Consider the following 14,648-nt stretch of genomic DNA (forward strand, 5'->3'; position numbering starts at 1 on the left):
AGATGAACTATTACTCATATGAGATGAAGATGTAATCAGTTATCACTTCGCTGTCAGTTGCGTTCCTTTCATGCAACTTCCAGTGAATGATAAGTATTCAGTGTGGAAACATTTTTATTGGTTTTGCACTTACATTCATAGATACTTACTAGCCATGCAGTCCAAGAGACTGTTTGTGAGCCTAGCCCAAATCCCCAATTGCCTCAAAGCACTGTCTGGTTAAGTGACTTGCTCAAGATCACAGAGTAGTCAAATGAAGACTAAGGGAATCGAACCCTGTACCACAGGAAGTATCTCATTAAGAACTCACAGCCTTAATCCTCTTCACCAACTGCTAGACTACTGGTAGTAAAGGACAAACTATCTGGGCTTGTCTATAGTGAAAGAAGCTCATGGTCTTTGTTTGGACCATCCATCCAACAGGAACGACTTCTACACCACCTTTCAGTTCAGAAAAACCTTTGTTAGCGTAAACCAAATGTAGGTTTTAGATCGCTGTTATACTTCCCCAATATAAAAAAACAAAAACAAAAAACTAAAATATATCGTCAGGATATTTAAAAGATCACTGTCAAATCACAGTCCATATGCAGAAGAAAAGAAGTTTTATTCTAAATGATAAAAGCTGTTTTAATGTGAAGCTTGAGAGAGTTATTACTTTTTAAGACAACCTCTCTAGTTCAGGCAGCTATCTATTATCTCACAATAACATAGCTGAACTCATTGCTATAATAGAAAAAACACTAGCTCTATTATGCACTTCTGTTTATGATTCAGAAAACAGAAACAAGGACATTAAGACACCTTCTATGACTTAGGGACACATTTTCAAAAATGTGAAAAAAAAAGATTAACCACTTTAGAAGACTATCATAACAGTATGCATCCAAATATTAACCAACTGGACAATTCTACTAAAGAACGGAACGATAATCTGCTGTACTTGGAAGGTAGCTTGAGGAAAGGTAGCCTAATTATTAGGTGGACTATAAACGCCTGTCATGCTGAAGTACTGAAACAATCTCTCCCACCCCTTTTTGGACAATATGAGCTAGAAGATGCAGATCTCATCATCATGTACACCCCTTATCCAATGTACCCACCATCCGTCCTCCAAACAAGAGAGATCATACATCCAATGTACCCACATCAACACCCACCATCCCCCATCCTACCAAGGGGTATCATGCCTATATACAAAGCCCTTAGTGAAATCAGCACGGATTGCCTTACAGGACATGGTTCTAGTTATAGGTGACTTTATAGCTGGACCCGTGGATGTCTCTCAAGCCAGAATGAGCTAGGATAAAGTAATTTGTTACCTGTCTTTTAGATGTGAAATTTTGTGATGTTAATAGGATGGTTTAGATCCCATCATCCAAAATACACATATGCTCTAGTCATTGCCAAGGTGGGAGTGAATGATCTGATCACAGATGGTCCAACCTAGAGGAGATGAGAAGACTCGTGGATGAGCTGTCAATGTCTGTGACTGAGACTGGACAGCAGCTAGTCTTGAGCAGCATCTTTCCCTCACTATAGAAGGTTCTGGAATACAAACAGAAAAAAATGACTTTAATAATTGATGCAGTATGTGGCATCATTCATAGGGGATCCATTTGTGTCATCTTGGAAGGGGATGGGTTGATAGCCCCATCTGCTTCATCAGCGACAGCATACACCTCTTGTCTCAGGACTTTAGCATATTAGCAAGTATAGATTTTATCCCCACAGGGCACTTTTTAGGAAGAATGATCTCCTAGTCCTTCTGACTTAGCAAATACAAATTGTGTCTGCATAAATTTGGCACTATTCAATGCTAGAAACCTGAACAAAAAATGTCTGCTCTTGGGGAATTCCTAAATCTTTAGCACTTACGCAACTGTACAATTACTGAAACTTGGTTTCAGTGTAATGATAACACTCCCTCCATACCTAGGTTCAGCATCTATCAGTCATTTCTTGTGATGTGGGAAGGTCCGTATCTGTATAAGGTATATTCATATTAATCTACAGTCACATAATGTGACAAATCCAGCAAGATGACTCCCTTAAAATCAAAATATCCTAGTGTCCATAGAGAAGGCAAGCATACCTCTCAACTATCCATCCTTTGCAGACTGCCCAGATTTTTGCCTCATATTGACCTGGTTCTCATAATGTTTGCATTTTTGGGCAAATAATTAATGATTGAAGTCACTAAGTAATGACAGACATTTGAATTCCAGACTTCATACCCATCAGAAAATGCATGGTAATGCATTCTAGCTCAAAATCTGTTATTCTAGCAACTTTCTAAGTTTCATGGAGCAATATTTAAATTATGCCCTAATTTTTGGCCTTTGTCCCACCATTATTTCTGGCTTTACCCAGATTTCTAGTACTGCGAGGTTGAAAGGTATAAAGGTAAGTATCATATAACTGCCAACTACAGAACCCCTTACATATCTCTCACAACATATGACATTTACTTCAACAAACTAGAGTCCCTAACTGTTGGACCATCTTTATAATCTTGGGAGATTTCAACTACTCATTCATAAACTGGTGAACATAGACTGGAAACAACAAATATATACAATGGTTTATTAATGAAATTGGTGAACATACACCACAAACAACATATGTATGTAAACGCCATGTGCCTCGACCAGTTGGTACTCTCTCCTACTAGGGCATCTAGTTTCCTTGACCAGGTCCCCAATGACATAGCACCAATCTGCTCTAATCCCATAGTCTTTCTCTCCATGATCAAATCTGAGCACCGCACTGTAATGTTTTTCCCTGAGGAAATGAGGGTGGGAGGGGGGCTGGCATAATGTCTAAGTTCTTAACCTCACAGATACAAAGTACAGGGTTTGGTTCTGACCACAAGTTATTGACTGGGCTTATAGTAATTTGTAGACTGATTGCCTAGTACTTGTCTATGAACCTTCGAACCCAGCCTAAGACTGCACCTAGCACCACTGTATTTAGAGATTACTCTTAAGAAATTCAAAAGTTCTGTTTACCCAGGGAATCCATAATAAAAGCAGCCATATACCTAATATGCGTAATTCTAACTTTTCACCAGCCACTCTCTCTCTGCTTCCTCCTGTATCATTCAGTTCCTGCCTGCCGCAGGTACTACCTTGAAACAAATCCTAAATGTTCTCGCCAAAGTATGTCTCTTTGGGATGCAACACCATACTGCCTGTCTCCTGGCCAATATAACATGCAACCTCACAGATGTGTTTTAAATTTGTTCAGTGTTAGCCTGTCCAGAAGATATATGCCTGAGGTTAATGAATGGCCATAGTGGTATGGTGGCCTTACCACTGTCCCTTGGAACAACAGACCAATTAGTCCTACCAGAATTGTATATAAATTAATGGAGCATATCATCATAGAATTTAAAAACGAAGATAAAAGTGACCTAAATACCTTCAACCCAAACCAGTTTGGCTTTATGAAAGATGAGCCTTGTCTGGTAAATGTAGTGGATAACTTTGAGAAGGTAACTGAAACCCTACATAATGGACAAATGGCACATACTATACCTGTACCTTACTACGGCCTTCATTACTGTCCTAGTATGAGTAATAAGCCATACGCTTTAATATTAACCCCCACATGGTCCAATGGATACCTAACTAGCACAAAGAGAGAATTGAAATAGTCAAGGTCGGTGGCACACCCTAGTCTTAAAGGCTGGTCACTAATGATGTACCATGGGGTTCCTTAATGAGTCCATCAGTCTTCAGCATTTATTTTATTGATGTCCATATTCATATCAGGATAGTCTCTGACTTACAAAGATTACAGGTGAGTGTAAGCCTGGAGTGGCCATTAATCTTGCTAGAAAATACCAGTATTGTACACTAATTCCTGGTACCAAGATCTTGGACTAAAGTTAAATGCTAGATACATAGTACTGTACCATTTTGAAAGCATGAACACCCCAGTACCACCTAGAGGTCACTCTGCCAAAGCTGATACTGTCACCAGAGACATTAGCACAATCATGGAAAATGAACTCTCTTTGACCACCATATACCACCTGTCATTATAAAATCCTTCCACCTACACAACTAATCACTAAAGACGTATCTCCAGATCTCCAGATCCAAATAAGTTATTGTCCTCCTCTACTCCTCCTAATCAGGCCGGTAATACAATATTGTGTCATATACAGCATGTATACATCCAAACATATTACACAACTTAAGGAATCTCAAAGTTCCTGTGCAGAAAAGAAAATATTGCATATGAGCTATTAAAGCTACACAAAACATCTAAAAGCTCCATCACTGTACTTTGTATCCTACAGGCTCTTATACAATGACCTCTGTTTGGCCTGTAACACAATGAAGAGCCCAGTTTTGTTAGGTGTCTTATATATATTCAAAAACATGACAATCTTACTAATACCTAAAATAAGGACCTAAACTTACATAAAAATATTAATAGCAAGTGTTGGAAAGATGGGTATCTCTCCCAAGCAATCCCTTAACCATGGAGCAAGCTCACACACCGCATCAAGTAGTCCCCTTATCATGTTAATGCCAACCTTATCAAGGACTGAGGAGACATAAATTAAATGTAGGCCTTTATACACAGTGGAAGCAAGAGGTAGGAACTGCAGTTGTTCTAAAGGTCTACTGGACCAATTGCCTAGCATAAAGCTATAAATCCATGTCCTCTTCCTCCTCCTAGTATAAAAGTAACACTCTTCTTCAAGGGTGTAGTTACTGCTTTCTGCTATCATTAGCACAGATACAGTCTCTGTGTTTATATTTAGGAGCAGCGTTTTCCTACAGCTCATTTCCCATTGTATAGTGCAGTTCTCATGAGTCTCTGATATTTTTGTTACTTTTTTACTTACACAGACTCCAGAGTTTATTATATTTAAATTGGGGGAATAGACCAAAAACAGGCAGAGAAGGAATCTCCTGGCATTAAGGAGTGACAAAGCCCAGAAACCAAATGACATACCTTTTGCAAGGAATCTCAAAAAGCTGTCCAGAATTAAATATTCTCTTAATCAACTCTTTCACAGACTCTCCTCCCGAAGGGGTGATACCCAAACACTGTAGGTACTAAGCAACCAAGCTACTCCACAAAGGAGTAACAAAAAGCACCCGTGGTAGTTACAGACAAGGAATTCTGACCCCAGTAAAAGGAAAAATCATAAATAAGACACTGAGGGAAAAGCCATCACTTTTTTAGAGAATGGCTTTTCCTAGGACATTACCCTGTGTGACGTTTCTGGCCAGCAGGTATTCTAGATGAGTTTAGTATTTTTGAGCAAAATGCTCAAAAGGCAATATCTGTTTGGTAAACTTACCTTGGTGAATAGAGACAGATGGTCTACTTGTTTGTGACTGACAGTTTCTTAGTAAGGGAATATGCCCTTTCCCAGGGATTGTGCAATCTTGGAGTTAGCATAAATAATTAGCAGGTATTGTAGGGCATGCAGGTGGGCTTGCCCCCTGCAAAAACACTTGCCTTTTGTTTTGCTTGATTTCAGATTAATCCTCAGAGCATGTGCAGGTGCCTGCCGACATTTATGCATCAATGTTACAGGCATCAGTGTTTCATCCATTCACTGCAGAATAGTACATCCTTTGAGACAAACATTATACAAATTTTGATGGTCAAACTGGGGACATCTATAAATGTAATCTAGTTGATAACCTAGGCCTGGACTCAGTAAAACCATCACGTTCATTCCACACAGGATACTACCGGGCAGACTCGAGGTTATGTAGCTGAAGTATAAAATAATTTCCTGGATACAGAGAACAACAAATAGAATTTCAGATAATAGTTAGTGATGGGACAAATCACCAGGGTAAAAAACAAAAAAACAACAGATAAGGTCAGCGGAAAGCTAGACTGTATCCCAAGTTGTTAAGACACCATGGATAGCAAACTGACTCTCATGCTCTTTTGAATGCATGCAAGGTCTCATCTGCAATACTGCTTCCAGTCTGGGGCCTTACAGGAGGAAGACAAAAATGAAAGGGAAGAGAAGGAGGAATTCGATGGGAATTATGAATAACACAAAGCGGAAGAAGACAAAAAGAGAACTGGAGATGCTAGAGAGACAGATATGTCTCTCAGAGATTGCGACTCCTCTGGAACAAACTCCCAGTTCATGTAAAACAGAGCTCCTGAATGACCCTATTTAAACATAACTTAGACAACTGGATGGGAGACCATAAATTTACCCCAGGGGTGTCATCTATGTCCCTCTTGGATAAGGGCAGGCTGTGCTGATCATAGACTTGCACTGCAGATATAGACCACACAATTTGGTCAATAAGGGAACAAGGGTATAACATGGCTAGGCTTATAAAGGCCCTAGGGGCAATAGCCTACTAACCTCCTATGATCCTATTAACCTATGAGAGACAGAGATGCATTCCTTAGAGGAAAGGGGGTGGGGTGGGGGACAAGATCAGATTGCATTAAACTATTCAGGTGTCTTGTGAAGGAGCAACAAAGATGAAAGGGAAGGATGGTGTGTAGGCTTGAGGCATAGTCAGCAACCAGATATAACCAAATTCTGCTTAGACATAAGGACATATATTTTCCACATAACGGTGGTAGATAAGGGTTGAGTTTGGTATAATGGTTTAAGGTCTTCATTTCATAAATGGAAAGTTCATGGCCCTTTGGGGCAGGTTAGTATTTACTCATGAACATCATAGAACGCATTGCTGAAACGGGTGGTAAAGACTGATTCAGTGGATTGATTTAGGAGGACACGGGATGTGTACAGTAAAGGTGGAAAAGTACAGAAGGGCAGCTGCGTGCTGCCACGGATAAGTAGATGAGGGACATGCTGCCAGCTGCCATGGATAAGTAGATGAGGGACACCAGTACTGAAATCATGATGCTGATTTTCTGCATGTGTGTATGTTTGTATGTGTGCAGGCATGTTCAAATACCAAAACCAAGAAAGCAATTGTTTCTTATGAGCAGTTCCTTGAGATTGTTAATATTGTTTGCTAGAAGCAAACTTAGATTACGATGATTATAATACCTCTTAGATTACGATGATTATAATACCTCTTCGTAAAACTGACTTAAAGTGACCATGCAATCTGCTTTTGTTTATTCGTTTTTTAAATAATAATATAAAACTTTATATACACAAACCAAGACATTAATTTGTTTTGCCATTTTCAGGTAGTTTTTACATTAGCGGATGTTCTTCTCGTGACTTTTGTGATGCTGCAGTTCAGCAAGCTTTGAGTTACATCTCAATAAATATAGAAAATGCACAATGTTCTGGCGTCATGGACACCTACAGAAGCAGTATCACCCACAGCACAATGATTCTTCTAGCAAGTGCAACCATGTTTGCTATAAAAGTCTTCTTTTAATAAATCATTTCACATAATGTACAGTACCTTTGGTATGTGATAAATGTGTACATTCAATGTTTCGTTAATGGGAACCTATTTTTCAGTACATCACCGCTCAACATTAAAATCATATTCACTGACTTAGGAAAGCTGCTCTTTTTCACATATCATTTGTATTTTTTGATACAGTTCCTAATGAGATACAAAATACAGGCAATGAACTCATAATCTAATTATGCTTGCAGTTAATCTTTTACATATATAAATCCTGGATGCAGAAAATAATGCCATTGAAATTTTAATATGCTGTGCTGTGATACAATTGCTTTCTTTCCAGTGTTGGGTAAAAAATTATCTAAGCCTTCTTGTTTATAATTGATTTGCAAAGATAAATAAGAGATAAATAAGGTAGTTGCCACAAATAGAAGAAATTAGATATTTTGGCTTATAGAGCAAACATCTAATGATCTCTTAATAACAGCATAGAAAGTTTATAAGACACATATCTATTAATGTAGTAACATAACAACTTGTTGCCAGCTTTAAAAGGTTTGCAGCTTATAAGCTGTCATGAAACAAACATGTTCCCTTACAGAGAGCACAGGGGTACCAGATGGCTGTGTAGTGCAGGCTGCAGAATTCCTTTGTTATAGCACTGACATGAGAAGTGCTTTAACAATCTGTAGTGACCACACAAAGCTTATTATAGCTGTCTGTACCCTCACAGAGATTTAATACATGGTCAGATGATACAGTTAATTAAAATGTTTGGATTTGTTCCACTATGTTGTAAGTGGGAGTTTAACCATCAGAAATCTGTCAGAAGAGTCAGGCAGATGGCTACTATGTCTGCAAACTTTATAAAATAAGCCTGAATTCCTAAAGTTGCATCATTTTTCAGAGCTCTATTTACCAGATGTCCTGTTCAACTCATGACTTTAATTTAGCAAGGCATGAAAAAGCAAGGGTGATTCATTGGCCTGGAATATTTTAAAGCATTTATTCTTACTTAATTAATTTGTCCCTGTCCAGCTTTACTATGGAAAGGCTGATGAGAAAATCTGCTATTTTTTTTTAAATTTTGGTTTCATGTATGCTTGGTCTTTTCAGAATAACCCGAGAGGATGTTAGCAGTCAATTGTTATTATTTAAAAACTCTAAAGATTGTTTTATTATATTGATTTATGATTCCAAGTATTGGAAATGCAGATTATGTTTCATATTTTGAGGGCCGGTAGCATAATTATTTTAAAGTATTTTTTTGTGTTTAATATATATTATATTTGTATGCATGTTGCATTGCATAGTAATAGGTTACATTGTCTTCTTCTAGAGGCATTAAAGTAGTTAATCTTCAAATTAGAAATTGAAAATATCTGGAAGAAATGATGGGGATGGTCTTGGAACAGAAGAAAATTATTTTATGGAGTGTCTGAAATTAACATTTAAATCAGATGTTTTATTACTGTTTATTGGCATGAAATAAATCTGCATTTAAAATTCAATACAAATCTTTCTTTCTCTGAGTCTTGTTTCACCTGGAAAGTATTATAAAATTTAGAAGTTATACAAATTTCAGCTCCATAATTTTGCTGGCCATTACTTTCCATTTTTTGTAAAACAAAATGCGCTTATGCACTCAGAACCTATGAATGTAAGTTGTGAAAATTCCCATGTTTATACAATGCTGGTGGCACTGTTATGCTGGGCACTAGGTCTTGTCATTTCTAGGCTGTACATTATTTTTTACCATTATATCCGGTTAGTCTTACCTTCACTGACTGGATATGTAATATGACTATTAAAAAATTGTCAGACTTTTTCAATCTTCAGTATTCAAAATTTTGAAACTGATGACATTGTCTGACAACAGTAATTTGAAGTTTCTGGCTAATGCAGTACTGACATCAATTATTGTATCAGGTTTATACTTCTGTATTGTGCATGTACCATCAAATGACACAATTCACTAGCTCAACAACATATACAATATATAATATTTTCATGCACAACATTTTCATTATTTTAATAATTAATGCTACATTCAGCAAGTATTCTACTAATTTTACTACAACACACAGTAGGTACGGTGATCCAGGAGACGTTTGTATGTTAAATTCAATTCCATAACTACCACTTCTGTGCTTTTCACAATAATCACTTTTACATTAAGTGCCTTTGTCTGGCCCTGTTAGTAACTCGATGTGCATTATTCCTTCATCTAAGTTCCCAGACTGTGTATACTGTGTTACGGCAGATGGTACTTAGTTTTCCTAAGTTCTCAGACTGTGTATACTGTGCTACCACAGATGGATACTTAGTTTTCCTAAGTTCCCAGACTGTGTATACTGTGTTACCACAGATGGATACTTAGTTTTCCTAAGTTCCCAGACTGTGTATACTGTGTTATCACAGATGGATACTTAGTTTTCATAAGTTCCCAGACGGTGTATACTGTGTTACCACAGATGGATACTTAGTTTTCCTAAGTTCCCAGACAGTGTATAATGTGTTACGGCAGATGGTACTTAGTTTTCCTAAGTTCTCAGACTGTGTATACTGTGTTACAGCAGATGGTACTTAGTTTTCTGTATTGTGCATGTGCCATCAAATGAGGACACAATTCAAGAGCTCAACAACATATACAATATATATTTTCATGCACAAAATGTTTCATTATTTTAATAATTAATGCTATATTCAGCAAGTATTCTACTAATTTTACTACAACACACAGTAGGTACGGTGATCCAGGAGCCACTTGTATGATAAATTCAATTCCATAACTACCAATTTTGTGCTTTTCACAATAATCACTTTTACATTAAGTGCCTTTGTCTGGCCCTGTTAGTAACCCAATATGCATTATTCCTTCATCTAAGTTCCCAGACGGTGTATACTGTGCTACAGCAGATGGTACTTAGTTTTCCTAAGTTCCCAGACTGTGTATACTGTATTACAACAGATGGATACTTATAGGTTCATAGGTTCATAGATTAGTACTAAGCTAACTGCCCTTGCGAGCCATTTTAAGCCTAGCCAATTGTCCCTTGTGAGACTCAAACCCTGTACCTTGTGTTTGCAAGGCAAACCACCTTAACCATTAGGCCACCCTCCCAACCCTTAGTTTTCCTATGTTTGCAGACAGTGTATAATGTGTTACAGCAGATGGATACTTAGTTTTCCAAAGATCCCAGACTGTATATTGTGTTACCACAGATGGATACTTAGTTTTCCTAAGTTCCTAGATGGTGTATACTGTGTTACAGCAGATGAATACTTAGTTTTCCTACATTTCCAGACTGTGCATACTGTATTACAGCAGGTGGATACTTAGTTTTCCTAAGTTCCCAGATGGCGTATACTGCGTTACCACAGATGGTACTTAGTTTTACTAAGTTCCCAGATGGTGTATACTGTGTTATGACAGATGGATACTTAGTTTTCCTAAGTTTCCAGACTGTGTATACTGTGTTACCACAGATGGATACTTAGTTTTCCTAAGTTCCCAGACTGTGTATACTGTGTTACCACAGATGGATACTTAGTTTTCCTAAGTTCCCAGACTGTGTATACTGTGTTACCACAGATGGATACTTAGTTTTCCTAAGTTCCCAGACTGTGTATACTGTGTTACCACAGATGGATACTTAGTTTTCCTAAGTTCCCAGATGGTGTATACTGTGTTACCACAGATGGATACTTAGTTTTCCTAAGTTCCCAGATGGTGTATACTGTGTTACCACAGATGGATACTTAGTTTTCCTTTCACATCTTTGCTGAAACTGGTATCTCAAGGTGCCCACGTTTTATTATGCTGGCATCATCATTCTGCAAGTCAGGTGGGCAGCTACAGTGAATGTTTACTCTTCGGGTACTGCTGTTGTATTCTTTGTTAATTATCCAAGGATCAAGCCAATCGAACTACACTGCCATATAGATGCCAACTTTTTTACCCCAGCAAATTCAGCCAGTTTCTGTTCTGGCTTTCCTAGCAGCAGAATCAGGTCTCTATATATCAGTGAAATAATATGCAGTGATTCGAGACTTGTTAAAGCAGATTTTCTTTCCAAAAAGGAATTGCAGCTACAGCAGCCTGTTTATGATCTGCCAGGACAGAGTTACTTCATTGGTGTGGCATTTTCCAGCAGTAACAGTGCTCAGTTCAACCTGCTTTATCAGCATCCTAAAATAATACAAGAGCTAGAACATGAAGAATTCAGAAAAACAAAATTGCCTTTGGTAATGAACTATATCATATTGTCAAGTTGGAATATGAGATGATGAACTGGCCTTACTATTGGCATACTGAGGGTCCGGATAGTGGCAAAACAGAGGACTTTGCTGAATTGTTGCAACACTGTGAATCCTTTCCTGCTGTTAAGCAAGCAGTTCTGATTATGTTTACCTTACCAGCCACTGAATGTTCCACTGAACGATCATTTAGCACTGCAACGGGGCAAGACCTGGTTAAGTCTACAATGACAGGTGATAGACTTTCAGCACTGTGCATGACTAGTTAAGTCTGTTAGACAATTAGCGAACATTAAATTTTGACTACACTAAAAACTACGATTTGGAGTCATCCTTGTGCATTTTTTTGGTGCTTTTCTGCTTTTTTGGTTTTGTTGTTTCACCTTTGCCTGGTACTGCTGTGTTGTTTCATCACTAAAGTTATCAACAATTTCTGCAGCCACAGTTACCGGTTGCAATTTGTATTTCCACCATAGGAGTCACAAGTCTAAACTTACAACAATATAGTATGCTCAGTTTTTGTTTGTAAAAATTAGAGTTACCTAGAAACTTTATAATTTTTGCATGAAAAACTTCAATATTACAATTCTGTTGAAGTTGTATTTCATAACACTATAAATCCACAGAGATGCCATCAGTTTCTGTACTACAGTGTGGAATAGAGCAGGAGTTCCTGGTTATCCACATGTAGCTCTGGCTTCTAAGTTTGCACCACCCTGAAAAAAATGTTGTGGGCACCCCTGGTTGTGTCTTTAATGTGAAGTTTCTTTAACTAAATGCATGCTTCTCTTTGTGATATGTGCCCTGCTTTATATATAGTACTGTAAAATGAGAAGAAAATCTGAAATAAATTGTGTGTATAGGAATAAGGCGATATTTCTGTAACGTCACACTATATGTGTAACACTTTCATTCAAATTTCCTGGAAGGTGGACCCTCAGTAAAATCTCAACTTTTTTACAGAGCTCTGACAGTATTTGGAAAGAATTGTAATATCATAATTTCTTGTGTGATCTACTAGGGCAGATTTTTTTTTCTTTTAGAAAAGAGATTTGCAAACAATAGCATGGGCTGAGAAGTAAGTAACGTGGACTTTTTAGTGCTCATGGTTATTCTGTTCACACAGCAATTTAACATTTTTGTTCTGTTTTCATTTTCATGCATTTCCGTCTCAGTGCTCAGCCTTTCCTGATTTTTTTGTCTATGTGTCACCCCTCATGGAATTATTGAAAATTCTATATAAAATGATCTATCACTAGTGTAATTCTGTATACCCTGTACGTAATGTGAAGTCATACTTAGGCAATATGTGTCTAAATTATGACTAGTACCATAATTTTTAATGTAAGCAACTATCTTAATTGTAAAAATACTCTGTCATATGTGGATCTTTTCTCCCTGGGTCTTCCGTGAAAGGGGCTATTAGATCAGGCAAACTATCCCAGTCAACAAATGCAAATAAAATTTGCATTAAGCACTTGGGCCTCAGGCCAGTTATTTTACATTAAAATGGTTCGTGGTCTGCACTCTTGTGGGAGGAGAGGCTGGTTAAAGGCGTATAGTGCTGGCATATCTAAACTGCTTCTTACTGAAATTGGTACACCTTATTTGCTGTAGCATAGACTAGATCCAGGCCTGCTGAATCTAGCTTTGTTTGTATAACTTGAGCACTAATCCAGGCATTCTTTAAAGTATTCAATTGTATTTATTACTGCTTGGTAGTAACTTGATTAAAGTGTAGCTATCATTCTAAGTCTTTTGGATTAAGCACTTGGGCTTCAGACCAGTTGTTTTACATTGGGAAGGTTTGTGGCCTGCACTGTGGTGGCAGGACAGGTAGCTTACATCCTTCTAAGTTGTGAACTGCTGATTGAGGGCTCAGTGTCTGTTATTCTAAAAGTGTATTAGTTCTGGTTTAAGCACTTGGGTTTCAGGCCAGTTATTTTACATTAAGAAGGTTCGTGGTCCGCACTCTTGTGGGAGGAGAGGCTGGACTCTGCCCTTCTGAGCTGGGAATTTCTGGTTAAAGGCTTATAGTGCCTGCATATTTGAACTGTTTCTTACTGAAATTGGTACACCTTGTTTGCTGTAGCATAGACTAGATCCAGGCCTGCTGAATCTAGCTTTATTTGTATGCTGTTTTTTTGTTTGCTTGTTATTTCCCTAAAACGCTAATTCCACCTAAAACGCGGCTTTTCAGCACTTCTGTGGATCCCTAGTGATATCTGCATTGCTTACTGTACTTATTTCCTTGTTTCACTTGAAAGAAAGTTACTGTTTGTTGTTTTTGCATTTAAGTTACCTGAAACACATTGCATTTAAGTTACCTGGCACTTGCTCACTAAAGCAATTATATAAGTCAGCACTTAAAAATATTAAAAGCACTACACCCTCACAAACTCCCCTTGAGTACCTCATTCCCCATTGGCCCTTTTTTTTTCAATTATAAAGGAATTCCCAATACTATTCTAGCATGTCCAAAGGTCAGTTGTCAATTTCCTCTCTGGTCCAGCTGGTGAATCTGGAAATCTTGAGGCAATGTTACAACTGTCTCATGTACACAGACAACCCTCTCCTCCTCCCAACAAATTCCAACACATGTGAGAGATGCAACCATATAGCCATACTGGAGGCTAAGCTCTCTCAACTCAGTACTGGTGAAAACAGTCAGGAGGAGAAGGAAACCAAACTCACTACAATTCCAGTCTCACATAGACCTACCACGACAGCAAACCAAACACATAAACACACAAAAACATACTCGGAGGCTCTAAATAAAAATCTGCCTAAGCAGCAGAGACCTCCAAAGCAGACACCCAAGCAACCACTACCCCAAAACAAAACACGTGCAACACATAGCTCACAAAGCCAGTGGGCCGAACAGTCACAGCCCTTAAGGCTAAACAACACACCTGATACACTTGTAATAGGTGACTCTATCGTCAGGCACACTGACGTCCCACTCACCAGGCTGAACAAGGAGAAGGTCACGGTGAGCTGCCTGTCGGGCGCTAGGATCCGCCACATAACACAAGCACT

General features: G+C 38.2%; 1 protein-coding gene across 1 annotated transcript in view; it reads left to right on the top strand.

Annotated features, from left to right (window-relative positions):
• LOC122803637 (phospholipase A2 inhibitor and Ly6/PLAUR domain-containing protein-like) overlaps window positions 1–8,866 on the top strand; it is a 210,806-nt gene extending 201,940 nt beyond the window's left edge. The window contains exon 5 of the mRNA XM_044073383.1: window positions 7,177–8,866. Coding sequence (XP_043929318.1) covers window positions 7,177–7,373 — 197 coding nt within the window. The 3' untranslated portion in view covers window positions 7,374–8,866. The remainder of the gene's footprint in view (window positions 1–7,176) is intronic.
• The last annotated feature ends 5,782 nt before the right edge of the window (window positions 8,867–14,648 follow it).

Source organism: Protopterus annectens, chromosome 5.part1, assembly GCF_019279795.1.
Source record: "Protopterus annectens isolate FY-2018-M chromosome 5.part1, PAN1.0, whole genome shotgun sequence".
Taxonomy (NCBI): domain Eukaryota; kingdom Metazoa; phylum Chordata; order Ceratodontiformes; family Protopteridae; genus Protopterus; species Protopterus annectens.